The 19,740-nt window shown below is 37.4% G+C and overlaps 1 protein-coding gene across 1 annotated transcript in view; it reads left to right on the top strand.

Moving 5' to 3' along the window:
• The first annotated feature begins 3,166 nt into the window (after positions 1-3,166).
• diaph2 (diaphanous-related formin 2) overlaps positions 3,167-19,740 on the top strand; it is a 420,052-nt gene continuing 403,478 nt past the window's right edge. Inside the window, exons 1-2 of the mRNA XM_016477051.1 lie at positions 3,167-3,233; positions 3,829-4,162. Of these exons, the coding sequence (XP_016332537.1) occupies positions 4,076-4,162 (87 nt within the window). The 5' untranslated portion in view covers positions 3,167-3,233; positions 3,829-4,075. The remainder of the gene's footprint in view (positions 3,234-3,828; positions 4,163-19,740) is intronic.

The following is a 19,740-nucleotide window of genomic DNA, read 5'->3' as shown; positions in this document are numbered from 1 at the left end:
AACACAGAGAACCAAAAAACTCTATTTGTAGTACATTTCTGGAGCGATCAAACTATTGATTGTGTATTGATGTCCACTGGCAAGGTGTTTCCTTATTTTGGTTAGGAATTATATTTTTAGAAACACTGAAAGGTTTTGGGTCTCTGTTCTAGTACTTTCAAGTATTCAGTAATGTGAGAAACGGGTCCAGATCAATACAATTCACACACCACACAATACAGAAGTTTATCTTCACACTTCAGTAATCAGACTAGACATTCATATGATTATAAGTCATAAGTCGGGTTTATTGTTCATCTCTTGTAAATGGAAATTCATTGTCTTGCCCTGTGACACTATGAATCACTCGTCAGGACCTAGTGAATAGGAATAAGCACTGAAAGTGACAGCCTCATATGGGCAGTACTGAGTTAAATGGCAAAAGCAAACCATGGGAAATCGCTGTCCATAATGGAAAAGTGGCCCTGGTATCTAATTATAGACCTGGCATGGGGATGCTGCATGCATAAACCACTCATGTAAACAAATAGAGCAGAATATGTCTCTTGACACCACAGTATCTCTGTAACACAGCTTGATTACACTGTTTTTAGTAAATCCTCTGTATAATGAAGAAATGGCTTTTGGTAGATGTTTGAGCCCTCTTTATCTGTAAAATATGATTCAAATAATTTTATTTTATTTTATTTTAGAATTTTAGTCAAAGTATAATGATTGATTTTGAAGACCAATTGAAGAAGTTCAGCTGAAGAAGCACATAGGAAGTGGCATAGTGTTGGGAGGTGCCACAGATGATAACCAGACTGTCAAGTTTATGTCTGTTGTGGTTAACGCCCTGCAACCGCACTGTGAAATTCTGAGAAAAAAATACAAAGATAACAATTGAAATTGAAAAAAATTAAAGCAAATAAACAATTTAAATGATTGAAATCATTTAAAAATAGTTATATATCAAGCTGAACAAGTACATTTACAGCGGGTTAGCTGGTTCAGTCCCAACACCAGGATTATGAAGATGAAACAAGGGTGGACATTTCAGCAAGACTATCCCAAACACCGCCAAGGAAACTCTCGATTAGTTTCAGAGAAAGAAAATAAAGCTGCTAGAATGGCCCAGCCAATTACCTGACTTGAATCCAATAGTAAATAAGAACCAAAGATCAGAGTTCATAGAAGAGGCCCACAGAACCTTTAAGTGTTGAAGACTGTGGAAGAATGGGCCAAAATCACACCCGAGCAATGTATGCGACTAGTTTCTCCATACAGGAGGCGTCTTTACCAACAAAGGCTTTTGTATGAAGTATTAAATACATTTCAGTAGTTCAATACATTTTCCCTGTGTCATTCCATTTTATTACACATAACTTAATTTCTGAACTTATTTGTTTTGTTTTCTTTGAATGGATTACTTGGGTTGTTACCGACATCTGGTGAAAATTTCAGAAAACGTCAACAGCACCTTTAGAAAAATATTTACTGAGAAAAATGGTAACGTGTTCAATACTTATTTTACCCGCTGTATAATGTATTTGAACGTATTTCTCATTGCATTATACTGTAATTGTCCTGACCTCATCATTTATTGTACATAATGTATCTAATGCAAGACCCAGAGTATTTGAAATGCTGTTAATGTGGCGCTCCCCGTCTGGGAGATTAATGATAAAGTGAGTGGCTGAAATAAAAGCACACCCTTCAAAGTTCTTCCCATACCATGAGCTGTGATGCGGCCGGCACACAATGTGTGAAGTTTATGCTCCCTGCTGTTGCTCTTGACCTCCCCCATTCTCTTTGCTTCATTACACTCTTGTGACCAAATAAACTTTGACCAATTTGTTTTTTCATCTTTAGTGCTATTTAGCTAGTTCAGGTGAGAGCTAAAGTGATTTTGACACACACATCCCGACTGTGACTATGTTTGTGCATAGTGTCTCTTCAACACAACATTTGCCCTCTTATTATTGCATTATGTGTAATTTCTATAGATGCTATGCATCCACACTAGAGGACAGCAGCTGTGAAAGCAACTGGATAGTTGTGACACCATGCTATAAACCTGTGTGTGGTGTGAGAACAAGAGAGTAAGAAGTGAGCACCTAATAAATATTTGGACATGCTTGTCATCAAAAAAGCCTCAATGACCTTTGGCTTTTTCTTAATGGCATCAAGCCATTTAGTATACACTACACAAATGCACAATGAAAATGTTTCAGATTTAATTTTTTTTTTCATTGTTCTTGTTTTGTACATTGTGGGTAGTAATCTAATTTAATTAAAGCAATTAAAACGGAATTGAAATTGACTGTGTAGTAACTACACACAAAACTATATGTGGTATGTATGAATTATTCAAGTATGAATTCTTGTCGGCATCTCTTTCCAAGTTATGTGTAATATGCACAAATGTTGGACAAAACTGAAGTTGATAAGCTCTTGGAATTACACAAGATGTACTTCTGTGATTGGTCTATTAGAGTTCTTATGTACAGAAATGGAGGGCATGATTACTATGCACTTATTGTTTTGTTTTATGTTGGGTGTGCAATAGTGCATCAATATTTTAAGGAATATTTTCAGTGTCACTTCCTGTTTCAGTTTTTCTTAGGGGTATTCCAAATAAATCACACATTTTACACATATTTTGCAAGAAAGGAAAAAACATTAAATTGTTTGTAAAATGATTAAATGGAAAGTTCATTCAAAAATTGTCATAATTTACTCACACCCAAGCTGTTCCAAACTTGTGCCAAGCTGTGTTTTATATATATATATATATATGCAAATTAGTTAAATGCATTACCAGTTATATATGATGTCAGTTTAATAATGTGAGACATTATTAAAATAAATATAACATGTAGAAAACATAATATAAAAAGAATGTATTTTCCAGAAAAAAAAGTAAATTGCAATTTTTTATAACACCTTCTACGATTATATCTACTTTACACCAATGCACTGATTTGCGCTGCTATGCAAATAATATGGACTTTCTACTGATTGAAGCCTATCCATATACACAGCAGTCAGTTCTTCAGTATAGCCAAAGCAGGCAGCCTCCTCCCCACGAGTGGAGAAATCCCGCCTTCCAAGTACAGATGTAACACTAAACTGACCAATCAGTGTTAAAATCTGTCTACCACGTGACTATTCGCGAGCATTGGGAAGCGTCCATAGGCGGGGACAATAGTGGGCCTGGCTCGTGGGCCTGGCTCGTGCGCTTGGTTGTGTAGGTAAGCCTTGGATGAGATTTTGTGAGTTTTCTATATTATTACTTGAGTATTTGGCTGTTCAGTATTGATTCGCTACGTCCATGTAAGCAGACTTGGCGTTTAGAGCCCATGTCTTTATTTTACACTTTTTCTTTAAGCCACATAGCGCTGGAATAACAGTTTCCTGTGTGAAAGTAACCGCCTGGATAGCAGCGGTCATTTCTCCTTTGAATAAAATCAGTTATGTGTTCAGTTTTATAAACAGTCATGCTGTTTTGTATAACACTCACAGACCTCCTTTGACTTTTTACAAGACTCGGAAATATTTGTATATATTTCAGTAGACTTACTGTGTAATTGCTTAAGTGTGAAATTCCGTTAATTTATTAAACGCATTGTTAAATTGACGCTACTAAATAACAAAAGTGTGCCTTCAGATATTTAAAATGCTACAATGATGTATTAACGTCGACAAAAGTTCACAAGCTCTTAACTGACAGTGTATAAATAGCATATCTTTTATTCTAGCTATTCCATGTACTTTCATATATTTGATACTACAAAACACTTCCGAAATGTAATTTATAATACGCTGGTTTGTCCCCCCCCCCCTCAGACTCTGAGTAGCTGTTTTGGACTGGACTGAATCTCACCACACCTTATTTTTTGGACAGCTTCATACACAGATGTTACATCATATTCCACTGGATATGTACGTGAAATAGTTTAGGATCCAACTCATATTTTGTTTCTTTCTTCATGGATGGCATGGCTTTTGAAGAAACGTGATTGTTGATAAGTGTTTGCGAACTCGTGGGACATACTAAGCAAAGTTACTGTTCAAGTGAAGTTTCATTCCAAAGATGGATCAGCAGGCAGCTGGAGGGGAGGACCCAAATAAACCCTCCAAAAAGAAATCCAGTGAGGATGAGAGCAAAAACAAAAAACTGGTATGTATTATATTTTCAGGATTCAATTTGTTGTTGTTATTTTTTAGTTATGCAAAACTAATTATGATATTTTACAACAACATGGGTGTCACATGTGTTTGTAAATGGAAAAAAAATGGGGGGAAAAATCATACATTTTTAGAAACCCTGGGAACAGGCCAAAATGCATTCTCATGGAAAAAGAAAGTAAAATTAACCTGCATTTTTGCTAAAGAGAAATGCCTGTAACAACACATAGTAGAAGCTGGTCTCAGCTTGTTATTGTTAAAGTCATTGTTTAGACTTGTTCATGAGGGACACAAAAGGCCCCCTTTTTGTGCAGTGACCCTGTCAGATTTTTTTCTGGGCTTTTCTACATCTGGAGTCCATCCAGATAACTTAAGCGGTGAAGAATTTAACCATTTTTGTTATCGATCAACAGTTTCTCTCAAACCTGGAGTATGTTTTCACTGCAAAGATTAACCAGCTCAGTCAACACTCTCTGGTGGAGCTGTTGAACCTATCAGTGTATTACTTCACAGGGCCCTGAACCTTGTGATAATGTGCTGTCAAAACACTCTTTGAGTGTCAGTGGGGTCTGGAATAGTGTTTGTGATAGTGCTGAACCTTTATGGATGGTTACACTTATCTCAAAGGCTTAGTAGTGAAACTAAAACGGTTTGTTTCAGTTCTTGGTTGCTGCCTTATTGAAAGTTTTATAACGTTGTGGAAAGTTTGCTGACTTACTGACCTCAGGGCGAAGTAGGGCCATGTGATATGTGAAGTTATTTGTCTGTTGTGTCCAGTATCAAGCTTATCAGTGGCGTCATGTGATTTTTAAGAAATACAATGTCTAACCAAAGGCATCAGTAGTAACGGAACAGTCTGTTGGTTAGTGAATGCATGTTAGGTATTTGTCAACTGTATGATACAGAGCCAAGTATTACCGTATGTCATACCTGTGGGGAACCGATTACTTCATCACTGTTGCACAGCCTTCTCATGTTTCATATGCCACTTTTAATGACCTGGGATTCATTTGCTTTGACTTCTAAAATTGGTAATGCTGGTTACTGGATGTAGGACAGTCTATTTCAAGGTGCCTCCTCGTGCATGTATTCATTACTTTACAAGACTGCCTCGCTTCCTGAAAGTTGTGGCCTTGCCTGTAGACTTAACAAAGCCGTCTGAAGATCATTTAGTCATCTTGTAAGGTCTCGGACAGAGCTTATCGTCACAGCAGGGTTCCAGAACAAGCGAGGTGAATGAGTGTTTTAAGTCTGTGAAATCCGCATACGCATTGTAACTTTGCTTAACAGCTTGTCTCCAGTCAAATGAGCGTGTCCTGTACCAGCTTCATAATGACAGCGCTCTTTTGGGAGCTGCAGGAATCCATCCGTTTATGAGCTCTATTTACTTTGTGGAATGTAAACCTTTGGAAGCCAGATGGAGACTTTCTGATAGCCGTATTTGTAGCTGTAGTTGAACAGTGCCCTGAAAGTAGTGTGGTAGACATACTACAACTAACTTTTTGTGTCCCAGGCTGCCTCAAATTCTGAGAAATATGGGCATGTTGTTATACTTGTTTATGATTAGTTGGTGTTTAGGTCCTCTTATTCCCACGGAATGGCTAGGAAGTCTACATGAGTGGAGTGGGTGTGGCTTGTGAAGTTGAAATCACTCCACATTTTGTCTACTAGTATAGTGGTTCTCATCCAGGGGGCCACGGGCCCGCTAGGGGGTCTCAGCACATTTCCAAGTGTTCTGCAAGATTCAAAACTCAAAAGTGTTCATTTGAAACAGCAAGTCAACAACAGTCTTTAGTACTTAAGTTTTTTCTTAAGAACTGCACTCCCACAGTCTCGGAAATTTTGATTTCTAGTCCAGGGAAAATCATAGAAATTTCTGTATTTTAATATTCACTATTGTATAAAAATTTTTTTTTTTTTTTTTTGAAATTCTCTTATGATTAGTAAGGCTGCATTTGATCAGAAAATACAGTAACAACAGTAATATTATGAAATAACATTTACAATAGCTATTTTCTATTTTATTATTTACAATTTATTTATTCCTGTGATGATACATCTTCATATTATCATTCTACTATGATTATTTGGTGCTCAATAAATGTTTCTTTTTATCAATGTTGAAAACAGGCCTAATTGTTTTGCTTTTTTTCCTGGATTCTTTCAGAAGAACAGCATTTATTTTAAATAGATTTTCTGCAACAATGTAAAAGTATTTTCTGTCACTTTTGATTAATTTTAATGCATACTTGGTGAATAAAAGTATTAATTTCTTTCCAAAAAATAATCGTACTGACCCCAAACTTTTGAACAGTAGTGTAAGTGTTATGTTAGTTATATTGATCTCTATGAGCTCTAGAGGTCGACCGATATGGGTTTTTCACTGGCCGGTGTCGATGCTGATATTTAGAAATCAGGGCAGCCGATGGCCGATATATGATGCTGATTTTTGGGGCCGATATATATATTTTTTTCCCCTTCATCTCATAAAAGTGAGTTTGAGTAAATGGTTATTGCAGGGTGCAAGATAGTAATAGTAGTAGTAGCCTAATTCAGAGTAATAGAATTAGAAGGGGTGTAACCCCGGCATCCTGGCCAAATTCGCCCATTGGCCTGTGACCATCGTGGCCTCCTAACCATCCCCATATCTGCTGATTGGCTTCATCATTTGGTCTCCTCTCCACCAATAAGCTGGTGTGTGGTGGGCGTTCTGGCGCAATATGGCTGCCATCGCATCATCCAGGTGGATGCTGCACACTGGTAGTGGTTGAGGAGATTCCCCCCTTCTATTGGCGCTTTTCCACTGCGTAGTACGACTCAGCTCGGCACGGCTCAGTACGGTACGGCACGGCTCGGCTCGGTTTGCGTTTCCACTTGAACCGTACCGTGCCGTACCATGCAGTGGAAAAGCGCCATATGTAAAGTGCTTTGAGTGCCCAGAAAACCGCAATATAAATGTAAGGAATTATTAATATTATTATTAATAATACATGGCTCAAAAAACACCCGCGCTGCATTTTAATTTTGAAACGTGCAGTGCAGTGCTCAGTTTATTCAACAAATAAGTCTTTTGGGAAATCTATTTGTGGCGGTGACGAGCCGCCACAAATAACTCAATGTATGGGAAACAATGAATGAACACTGCTATAAGTCAAATGGCCAAGTGATAACAAAAAAGAGTTCACACATGCTCATAACTGCTTAAGAGTGCACTGGCCACAAGCGATGACATCGTGGAGGCTATTGTCGGACCTACACACACATTTCATGAGGAAAGTTAACGTGCACATTATAATCAGCCCAGAAAGTTCGTCTGTTTCTACTTTCACATGCAAATGACTTGATGCACTTATGAATATGATAAATTTCCGGCATCAATTCTAGTAGGGTAAAACGTAATTATGCTTTCGAAACGGTCTGTTTTGCCCTGCCATCATTAGCTGAAGCTGTGTGTGAACAAGAAGCGGCGGCAGAGTGTGAGTTGCTCAGTCTCTCACGCAGCCAGAGAGAGATTCACCGGCATAGGAAAACTTGAAATCGCATCATATGACCCCTTTAATTAAAAAATGCCAAAAATCGGCCGATCAATCGGTCGACCTCTAATGAGCTCTAAAAAGTAATGGGTAGAAATCACTGAGAAATTACTATTTGTGAAAAGACAAATACTTTAAAAATATATCTTATAATCACAAACAATTGGAGAAAATTTGTAAATGTATTATTCATAAAAAAGTGTGAACCCTGACGAGCATTTAATCCTTGTAAGATATAGAATGACAGACTTTAATTATTTACATTTTTAATAATCTTTTATTCAATCAATTTTAATTGTCACGTTGAGCTATATCGCAAATCTTGTCTTTCCAATCCATCCCCAAATTTAAGACATCCTGGAATCATAATTAAGATTTTCTTTAAGACTTTTTATGACCTTAAATTTTAAATAACTAAATTTAAGACTTTTTAAGGACCTGCAGAAACCCAGAGGATGTTGAGGGTTACACACACACACACACACACACACACACACACACACTCTCTCTCAGGCCTTAACACTCTCAGGCCTTAACACTGATGTCACTCTCTTATAGTGATCTCACTGTTGCCCACCCAGTGGCTGATTTGGTGTCAGGCATGTTCTCTGTTGCCTAACTTATCTGCGTACATGAGAAGTCCAAAACTTCTGCTGTTGCACAGTAGCTTTTAGCAAAATTGAGGAAGTGATCCACCAGAAGGGTGATCAAGTTTAAAATCATCCAGTTTTTTTAGATTTCTTTCAGCAACAATTTAGTCTTCAGCATCTATTATGGTAAAAGGGAGGGAATGCATTTGTTTGTTGAGTAGATGTATAACAGTGACATTGACGTATTTGGTTGTAGTTTATTTTATGATGGAAAGTAGAGTATTTGTAAGAGATAGAAAATGGAGCACACATCTATCACAGCTTGAAGTGGGGTGGCGCTTCATGACTGGAGGGCAGGATAATACTTAATTTTACAAAGTTTTTAATGACTGGTAAGTGGGGATTCAGAGTGAAGTAACCTTATATGGCTTGATGCTGCTGTTTTCAGCAAATGTTAAAGGGGTCCTATTATGCTCTTTTACAAAGTCTTGATTTTGTTTTGGGTGTGTACTAGAACAGGCTCTCATACTAGATTGTTCGAAAAACACATTATTTTTCACATATTTTACATTATTACAACACCCCTCTCCCCAGTCTGGCATGAACAGTTCGAATAGTTCCTGTATCAAATGAAAGCCCGCCTTCTGAAATACGAAATGTGCTGTGATTGGTTAGCTGGGCCAATGTGTGTTGTGATTGGCAGCACTCGGCGCCTGGTCGGGAAATGTCATGCCCCTTACTATAGCCGCCTGCGAGCTTCAGTGTAAATATTGTGTCAATATCAAATCAATTTGAGCGCGATTTAAACCCGGATGATTGTAAACACTCTAAGTTCGTTGCAGATCTTTTTTATGCTCAGCAACATTACAGACTAACTAAAGTTGAAAAAGCATGATAGGACCCCTTTAAGAGCTATCACAGAAGGGTAGCATATGCACTGCTGTAATTTATAAACAAACACTTTCACCTGCATAATCTTGATCGCAGTAGGGAAATTTATTTAGTTTTATCAAACTTCACAGATTACGTACGGAGTGTGCTGTTGGTTACAGTGTTTATTTGCTTTTTTGTTCATGTTTTTAGCAATTTCTTTATTTGTGAAAAATAATGCAATAGGATTACAGAAAAAATAAGTTGTGAATTATAATTAATTGATTATTTCAATTTTTTTCAAAAGTATTAATTAAAAAATGTATTTATAATTAGTTTAGTAAGTTTTTTTAGTATAAATAATTATATACTGTATATATATATATATATATATACTATAAATAATAAAGAATTAGTAATTATTCTTTTTCAAAATAATAATTTTGCTGCAGAAATGTATGCATTTTTATTAATTGTCATGCATTTTTAATGCATGGCTTTATATTGACCATTGGCAACCATCAAAAACTAAATATCAATCATCCACTAATTATTAAGAAAGCTGTTTCAAATTACAATTTATGGACAACTTATGTGTTGCCAATAGATTCCAACATTGAATATGTAAGATTGTTTGAATGAGAGCCATCACTGGTCTGTCCTGAGCTGGATTAGAGGAAGGTTATAACCCCTGGAGCAAGCTGAGCGTTATCACAGAGAGTTAGATTTCTGTAATGCACTGGGGCTAATCTTTACAGACAGCCCCAGGATCAGACCCACAGGGAGAGAAAGGAGGCAAGAAAAGGGACTAAGAATGCAGCGTTTGTTTACAACTTTCAGATTGGGAATGACATCATGGATCCTCAGTTTGATCCACAGCTTCTGTTTGTGGTACAAATAAAGACAAACACAGTTTTGGCACTTCTGTTCAGCTTTCTTATGTGATGTTGACAGTCTAAAGTTTGCTGCTCTGTTAGTCTGTTCTTTTTTTGCACCCGACTTGCAGTGTAAAATAATGTGAGTTTTGCATTTATGGAATGAATGTCTTTACTATAGTCTTTTAGCTGGGTCTTAGCCTACCGGATGAAGTCATGTAAGCGGAATTCGCATACCAGCCCGTTTCCTCAAAAGGCATTCCTGAGCACAGACTGAATGGAAGTTTACCTCCATTAAATTCCTTTGCAAATGAATGAAACTCCTAAAATAGAATATAAGCCTGGCTGCTGTTATGTAACGGACCATAACAGAGTGCAGATTAGTGCAGGCGATCGGTACAGCATGTCCTCATGTAGTCATGCTGTAAGTGACTAAAGTAAAATACACTGTGTTTGTTGTGAAAACCAGTGACCCTAAAAAGTGATTATCAACCTGTTTTAATAAAGGAATTAAAGGTGGTGTGGAGGCCTTTGCTGTCCAGCATTATTCAAAGCAGAGGTGTGAATGGTCAGATTAAATGTGTGAAACAGACTTGAATCATTCCTCAGGATTGCTGTGAGCTGTTTGTTCACATGAATACATGTAAAGATCAGTGGCGTGCGGAGTGTTTCTCACTCCTAATAACTCTTCAGTGTATGATAGTTTTAATCATCTTGGGTGTGTTGTAGAAGTACATGTTGTTTAAATAACCTGTGGTTTTTTCTCATGAGAAAAAAATTAACTGAGGCAGCTGTACTTAGTTTCCCTAGAACAAATGTATCAACTCACTTTTGGGCTTTTGGCCAGCCAGTTCTCCCAAGCCACGTTAAAAACATTGACTAGTGTTTGTTTGGCTGTGACTTGTCAGGGTTGTTTAAATTCATCATTATTGATCATGATGACGATCTGTATGTGTACAGAACGAAACGAATGTTAGATTTGGCTATAAGAACTTGATACTTGTGCACTTTTATTCCCATGATGTTAACCTGTTATACTGTTACTAATTCAGTTATTTTGTAGTAGTATGGGATATTTTGTATGTTAGTATGCAAGTAATGGTCATCTTAAATGTTGTCTAATGTAGTGCCAGCATACTGTAAGTCAGAAGTTCACTGAGGTAGATCTGGATTTGTGGCTGACACAGATGAATGGTAATAAGTTAAACACAGTGTCAAATATAGCAGTTGTGGGTGGAACATCAACTTAATATTTTTAACCACATAGAACAGCACATTGTGGTTATGTGTCTTTGCAGGTCTGATCGCTCTTGTGAAACTTTTGAGGTTTGCATTGTACATGCACTTATATACACTGGGGTTCAGAAGACTGAGACTATCTGAGAAAATGCTTATTTTTATTATTTTTTTTAAATATAATTTACAAATTATATTATCTGCATTATTTGAGTGAACAATTGAATATAAACATATCTTAGTAGCCTATTTGGTTAGTTTCTCTTTTGATTCATTGGCTCATTTGATACATTTTATTCAAACAACCTGATGGTCTTGTAATCAAAAATCTGAAATATTTATTATAAATTTTATGAGAATTTGTCAGAACATTTCTTTGAAATCCCAAAACTTTATTTCCGGTTTTAAATTAGAATTCCAATCATTTTAATATCATTTCAGACTTTTGGACCCCAGGGTAAACGGTTTGAGTTGGCATCTGTAGCTGGCCATTTTAGACTCTAGAGGGTGTTGGGGATCTCAGAGAAACTAACAGGAAGTGGAGCACATGTTGCGTGTCTGGGGGCTCACAGGAAGTGAGGAAGGGAAGTGCTTTAGTTACACGGGGGGAAGCACAGCCTGATCATTCTGACATCAACCTGTCAAGCAGATTTGTCTGGCAACACTCCAACACTCTCTTCATAATGCTCACATTGTCACATGACACGAGGCAGTTGAATTGGAGCTCAGAATACTTAATGTTGTCATTTGGGAGGGGGTTCTCTCTCTTCAATATATCACATGAGATGGCTGTCCAAAGAAAGCTGTTCACACCGCCATATCTCTGCATGTTTCAGAGAAACATAAACATTGGCTCAGCTTTCCTGAAATAACCAACACACCAAAGATTTTTCCCATGTTCAGGCAACAAAGCTCTTGGGATGGGTTATTTCATGAGGGCCCCTCCTGTATTTTGAAGTCATCAGTCATTCCTGGGTTGTGCTGCACAAAAGGCAAATCCCCTGGAATTTTTTTCAGATGCTAGCATGTTCACTTCATTCAAATGAGTCTGTTTGTTTGCATATTGAGAAAAGTGGATCTTTGTTTGATAGGGCAGATGTCTTAAAGTGTCATGAAACCCCAGACTACTTTTGCTGAGATTTTAGCAGAGGTGTTTGTGTTGCACATCATAGAAGACAATGTTAGCATCCATTAATTTTAATTGTTGGAGAAAACTGGTTAATTTTAAGCTTTTTTGCACTGTTTTTATCTTTAGTTTAACTAATAGTTTAACGTGTTGATCGGTATCGGCCAGTGTGGTCCAACCTAGCTATCGGTATCGGCAAAATCCACTATCGGTCGACCTCTAGTGTTCACTTCACAATTTGTGACGTGGCAAAGGAATATAGAACATCAATGATGCGTCAGTGTCTTTTAAATTATTAATGAGACTGCGTGTTCTTATCCTATGAGAAGACACTTCGCTTAATTATTCACAACAGCATGTGTTGATTTGCTATGACAGACGCCTCAGACTGTGAGATTGCGTACATTGAGAGAAACGTTCATGGATCGAAGGAGAGTGTTTGTTTTTGCTTTGTAATAAGAGTTCGGCACAAACGTGATTCAGTGAGTGTAACCGTTTTTACAGCTCCTTGACACAACCCAAAAGGCTTATATAAATGCCACAGAATAAGCCTTAAAAGTTGTCAGAGGTGCAACAGCGCGTTCATATATGTTTTCGATGTAGAGTGCAAATGGCTGTGCATTTATTTGTTTTTAACTTAATGGGAGTGAAATGAAACTGTCTGAAAAGTTGTCTGTTGTCTGTCTCCCCTCTTCGCAGCGCACCACGCCCACTTTTTTAGCGTTTTTTAAAACTGTGGTGAGAACTAACCAGTGCTGAAACGGGGTTTCATGACCCTTTAATAGAGAATGGGTTTGTTCATTAAGTCAATCTAGGAGCATATAGATTTAGTCCTCAATGACAATTGTGAGCCAGAGTAAGACAGGTGTCAAACACAAAAAGCAGCCATTGCTTTAGGTACAATAACTAGTCTGTTAAGGTTTAAATTTTGGATTGAACAAGAAAACAAAATTTACTTTTTATTTTGTTAATGCACTTTCTTGGCTATAGTGTGAAAGATTCTTTGTTGCACACTATTCTGAAAAGGAAAAAAAAAAAGGTTTTGATATTGCTAGAAATAATCTAATAGCATGCTCCATCTCTGAACCAATTTAAATATTTGGATGCTGTGACCCGTGCCTTTTTTATTGATTTTTTGTTTTTCTACTTTTCTCCAACCACTAGGCTACATTCTACATCTTTTCACAGTTCTTGATTGATAAAATTCATTGAATATCTTGTTTCACTTAGGAATCAGTTTGCAGAATTAAAATGGATTGTGGAGATGGATTAATTTTGTCTGTAAATTGTGGAATAACACAAACCGTTTTGCCAGATGCTTGTGTGTCAATGCTGAAGGAACAGATGAGGCATCATTTTTTGAGTTCCAGGGCTACATTTACTATCTTGAAACATTGATCAGTCCATTAGCAAGCTGAAGTCAAGCTCACTCTTCTTGGTCAAGAGGAAAGATCAAATACCTCAGTTTAACATGCAGTTTTCTTTCAATAATTTACTGTAGACTAAAAGGATTATTGTTCTTTTAATGGTATTATACTAACACTGAATATGATTACCTTCCTCCCACATGTATAATTATTTGTGCATTCATCAAATAGCATGCGCCCTAGGTTAATGGTAGGTTTTGTTTTTATTGTATGGACTTTCCAAAGCAGCAGTGTGATTTCTGTTGTTTTTTACATCTGATGTTTGAGGTTAAAATGTCAGCGTCTCTTATGAGGTTTGCAGCTTGGTTTAACAGGTTCATTGTGCTACATGCTCTGCAGTAGTTAGTGATTTGAACAAAAAATGTTGACAAGTTCCCGTGACACATAAAGAGTGACCTTGGTTGGTCATGTGATGTGAGAGGACAGCTTGGAACATAATATAGTCCTTGTTTCCGTAGCAAAGTTATCTTTCATCTCTAGAGTCTGTTCAGCTTTAGTCACTCTGCACATTTCTAAATTAAAACTGAGCTCAAGCCACAAGGCACACCAGAAACAATTACGTTATCTATGATGATGAAACCTTTTATACAGCATTGACATCAGTTACTAGAAATGGCAATCTTTTTCTGTTGATTTCAGGAATATTCTGGGCAAAGTCTGCAGTGCAGCACGCAAGCCATGATTAATGTTGTAGTTCAGGGTTTACCAAATTAGGGTTTGTGAGGGAATTGCAGGACGTTTGTGAGTTGATAAAACTTATAATTAATTAAATTATATAAAATGTAAAAAATCAGTTAAACCTCAATATACAACATTAAAAAACATGCTTTATTTCTTAAAGGCTACAGTAAGCAATCCAAAGGTGACTGAGATCTTTGTGTAATGGAGGGAAAAACCCATCATCCCCTTATATTGCCATCAACGTGCAAAGCATCATCTAATTACATAATATGCAAACGTAGTTTGATTATTTTATTTTTTTTGACATGCTTGATAGATGCAGTTTCTATGAACTATAGATGATGATACACAGGGCAAATTTTTGAGCAATTTTGCCAGGCAACATTGTTTGGGCACTTTCCCATTGAGAGTGGTTATCAAATTTCTATCTGGATACTTTAGATCGTCCATTGACGGCAACATTGCTCAAAAGTTGCCCTGTGTATCATCAGCCATAGCTACGTAAAAACTCCTTCAAAAAGTTCTGCTTTCTTATGTTCATTTGAAAAATATACAGACAGACTTTTCATTTTTGGGTGAACTATTCTTTTAAACTTTAAGATCAAAAGGTTTTACAGACCATGAGAAACAAATTTAGTCCCGGTGTGTCCAAACTTCTGACTGTGTGGGTGTACATGTGTGTTTTATTAATACAGAAGCTAAAGCTAACACTGCTTATCTTGACTATGACATTATCATGCACAGGAACTCATGCATAGGAACAGGATATTGTGACTTTTCACTTCTTATAGAGTGTATTCTGTTCTTCCACTTTTCTTTCCCCCTTTACTCTGACCAGCGGTGGCCTTGGATCATGGTTTATAACTAGGTCACTCTATGATTATGGTCTGATTAACTCTGAATGTGTATAACTTGACTAGATGCGACGCGACGGTGAAGTGAATTGTCATGATAGAGACGAGTAACAGGATAGAAAAAGACATGGACAAAGGTTGAAGGAAAACGGGAAGAGAAACCGATTTGAGGGTGGTTGAGTGCAAAGGAGAGTTATTTCACATGTATTTGACTTGCACACCAACAATGACATCACCGTTTCGCCTCCTGAAGTGAAAGAGCGAGTTGTCACAGACCACAGAAAGCCAAGCACCGGAAAGAGCTTAAGTCTGTATATCATTAGACAGATTACATCTGCAGGCCCTGCCTTATCTGGCTACACTCAGATAAGCCACGGATTGAAAATGAAGTCAAAGAGTCGGCCACCCCTTCTGCTGGATGTTCCCACTTTGCCTCATTGCGAAAATGATGAAGAACTATAGTTGCATACACCGATCTATGAGGCCTGCTGCAGTATCTCTGCAGAGATGGCGAACAGGCATGTCTGGCATCACCCCAGACTCCCCAGCAGGGCTGACACAGCGCCAGCCTCTGCAAACTATGTGTTGTGCTGCTTTCTCGTGGAAAATTGATGGCCGTTTGTCAATTTCATATTGGCTAATATGAGTTGGAGATAACATCACAGCTAAATGTGCATTTCAGCATGTTAATGTCAACGTTTAAGCAGTGGGATTGAATTACAGTTGTTTTCCGTGGCCATTTTCACTTAAGTGAGCTCTCAATACAGGGATATTGCACATTAGTAAGCATCAGCCTTAGTTGTGCATCTAATGTAAATGAATGCATAAAAGCTTTGACTAAAACCTTGAGTTGTATTGAAGGAGTAAACCAGGTGGCTGTGTATTATACAATCAGTTTTTTTTGGATGCACCAATAAACCAATAAATATAATGACTGATAATTAATAAATAACCAATATTTTTTACTGTTAAAATAAATATTTAACTTTATAGATTGTGTACTCTGATTTCTACAACAAAAATTATACTATTCATGTATTCATATCAATAAATAAAAAATAAAACAATCTAAAACTAAGCTAAAATATATCAATAATTTTAAACACTTCAAGTGAATGTAGGCATTACAACATTATAACTTACAGTATGAAAAATGCATATTCCTTTTTTGGTTTGCTAATATGTAGCCTAACCAATATTGGTGTCAACATTAAACATATCAGCTGATAACTGATATAATACTGAAATATATTGTGCACTCCTAGAGATTTTACCACATAAGGTGGTGTTCTTAGTGACAGCAGCAATTTGATAAAAGACACTAATGTTCAATAAAAAAAAATTAAGTTTATTATTTATAATGGACCTGAATAGTGGAAACTGTGGCATATTTAATTTGATGTGAATTAAATGATAATGTCAGGGATAGATGTAGTTGTTTAAACGGGTTGAAAATTAAATCATTATGCAGTTATTTACAAATGATTCAACATCATTTGACATTTTCTGCTCTATTGTCTCTCTGTGAATGATTGATTCGCCTGACATGTCCTATAGCCACCCCCTTTTGTGCTATTACCATTGTCTCTCTTCCCATTAGGCTTTTGTTTGGTATCCTGTTGGCCTGTACTCTCACTCTGTGGGCAAATACAACCAACAATCAGTGTTTATTCTAGTAGGGTAGTGGTCAAAGTGAGCACCCCACAGTACAAGAGCAGCGCTGATATTTAATCAAGAGTGATCTGGGCTTTACTCTACTCCAGGATTATCTGCATCACCAAGGTTTATGACCAGTTAGAAACCCATTCTTTTTAATATCTTGATTCTGGCTGTGAAATCTAGCCTGATATTTGTGTTCGTCTATTATAGGGTTTGACGCACTCTTCCCAGCTCTGTATTTAATTAAAACATCCCTGTGTAAAGAGTGTGAACGAGAGGAGCTGCTGGCCACCGAAAGCTCCGTTCTCGAGACGGAGTGACTGCGAGTTGCCAAGAACTGTTAGGTTCAAGCGATCCACTGTTTTGAGTACAATTAAGACCAATTAAAATAACCAGATTTCACAGAAAGCATTAGCAACAGCTTCTTGTTGCTATCCCCATCCTCTCTGGTTGTTTTCCCAATGTAAGAATGGCCAGCGAAGCAGATGGTGTCAGCTAGAAGCTACTTTCTGCTTTCCAAAATTTTGGCCGTGTTTGTAAGGCTGTTTAATGCTTTGAATGGCTTTTGTAAAACATTGATTGACCAACTGTGTGTGTTGAATGGTGTGTGCCATCTAGTGGCGGAACATGTAATAGCACACCATTTGCACATCTGCTGACAAGTGAGCCTTACATTAGGACTCTCAAACCAAAATGAAGCCGTTCTTTCCTCTTGAGTTTCTCCAATTAGCTAACTTAAGAGTTAACTTGGGCCTAAGTAGTTGTGTAATGTGTTGACCTGTTCGACTGCAATTTATGTCGCTCTTTATGCAGGAGCTGGGGGCTGCATTAATACTGCTATTGTGGGGGTTTGGGAATTTTCTGTAATGAATAAAGCTTTATTTTGATAAAGAATTTAATAAAGTTCTGTTGCCCTGAAGGTGTGTCGTTAAATCATAATGCAAAATTTGGCCCGGTTGACTGTCTGATGTGTTGTCAGGCTGCAATATTAATGACCAGCCCTAGAGTCAAAACACAATTATGCAAAGTTGTTAAATGGTTTTTAATTAGATTTTAGGATTTTAATTACTTTCAATAACAAATGCACATCCGTGTTATACAGGGCCTTACACTATGAAGCCACTTCAGGCTGTTGGATCTGTAATACAATAATCCCAATTCAGTCATTATTATTTTAACAATATCCTTCCATAAAAGTCTTTGCTGGCAAGTTTGGTTTGGGCTTTGTACCGACCTCTTTATGACCCTTTTAGAGCATTATACGCTCTTTGTTATTAAAGGTTTGTGTATTATTATAGATGATTCATTCCCATGACACACCTCCATTCAGATCAAACCTCCCATTCCATCCCAACTGTTGCAAAAAGCAGTGTGCAGCCTGCAGCCCTGGGGCAGTGCTATAATGGCTGGGTAAGCGCAGGACCGGGGGGGCTGAGAGATTAACCATAGAGTGAGGAAACCTGCGGGAAGTTCTGCTTTATGGCAGCTCCTCCGCGGAGCTCTGCTCGTTAACACTCATCCTGCTCCGCATGGCATATGGAGACCCATCTCTCCCCCTGCGTGCTCCATCTCATAAACGTCTATCCCTGCTGTAGCCAAAAAGATAAAGCACATCTGTTAGGAAGTGAGTGAAGGCGGAGGGGAGAAGTGATGTTTTTTAAATTGTGTTTGAGGTCAATACAGTCAGACTGATCAGATTTAAAAATGTATCTAATGGATTGCTTCATGAAGAGCAGAATTCACAGTGAGATTCAGCAGACCCTGCTGGATAGACCAGCGTGTGTTGGGTTTTGTATTCTGGTAACCAGCATGGGATTGCCTATGTTTTGCTGTCAGTATTGGGTTGATTGATTAGCTCAACCAGCAAGACTACTTTAGTCCACCATCTTTACCAGAAAAGTCACTTTTTCTCTTGTTTCACAGATCTGTACTAGTTCATACTTTTCGGAGCAGTTCTGGAACTTTAATTTGCAGCACTTTTCATGTTACTGTGTTACACTCTAAAATGAAATCCTGTTGTAGTGATTCATTTATAAGTTGCATTGATTAAAGGTGTCTACTAAATAATATAAACGATTAAATTAGCAGTTGAGGCATTAAAGAGTTAATTCACCACCCAGAAATGTCATTCCAAAATCTGCATGATTTTCCTTCTTCTGTGAAACATAAAACACATTTTAAAAATGTGTTTTTATTTTGTCCATACAATGAAAGTCCATGGGGTCCAATGTTGTTTAAAGCCCAACATTCTTAAAAATATCATCTTTTGTTTCTGCAGAAGAAAAAGTGACAGGTTTGAAAAAAACTCAAGTTTGGAAGTTTTCCCAGATCCCCTGATTTTAATCACCTTTTGTGCCTTCTTTAGTTCAGGTTAATGGTTCTGTGGTGTGGCAAATTAGTTTTTTTAAAGTACATGTTTTTAAAGGGGTCATATGATGCGATTTCAATTTTTCCTTTCTTTTTGGAGTGTTACAAGCTCTTGGTGCATAAAGAAGATCTGTAAAGTTGCAAAGATTAAAGTCTCAAATCCAAAGAGATATTCTTTATAAAAGTTAAGAGTTAACCACGCCTACCTAAAACGGCTCGTTCTAACACGCCCCCACATGTCTACGTCAAGATGTGGGAAGATTTTCATAACACCGCCCAAATGTTCACACAAAGAAAGAAGGCGTACCTTTTATTTTCGCTGTAGTATTGTTGTTGCCGCCGCTGCCATGTC

This window comes from Sinocyclocheilus anshuiensis, unplaced genomic scaffold (assembly GCF_001515605.1).
Source record: "Sinocyclocheilus anshuiensis isolate Anshui unplaced genomic scaffold, SAMN03320099.WGS_v1.1 scaffold20, whole genome shotgun sequence".
NCBI lineage: Eukaryota > Metazoa > Chordata > Actinopteri > Cypriniformes > Cyprinidae > Sinocyclocheilus > Sinocyclocheilus anshuiensis.
Note: the sequence above shows the minus strand (reverse complement) of the source record. Positions and strands in the feature narration are given on the sequence as shown.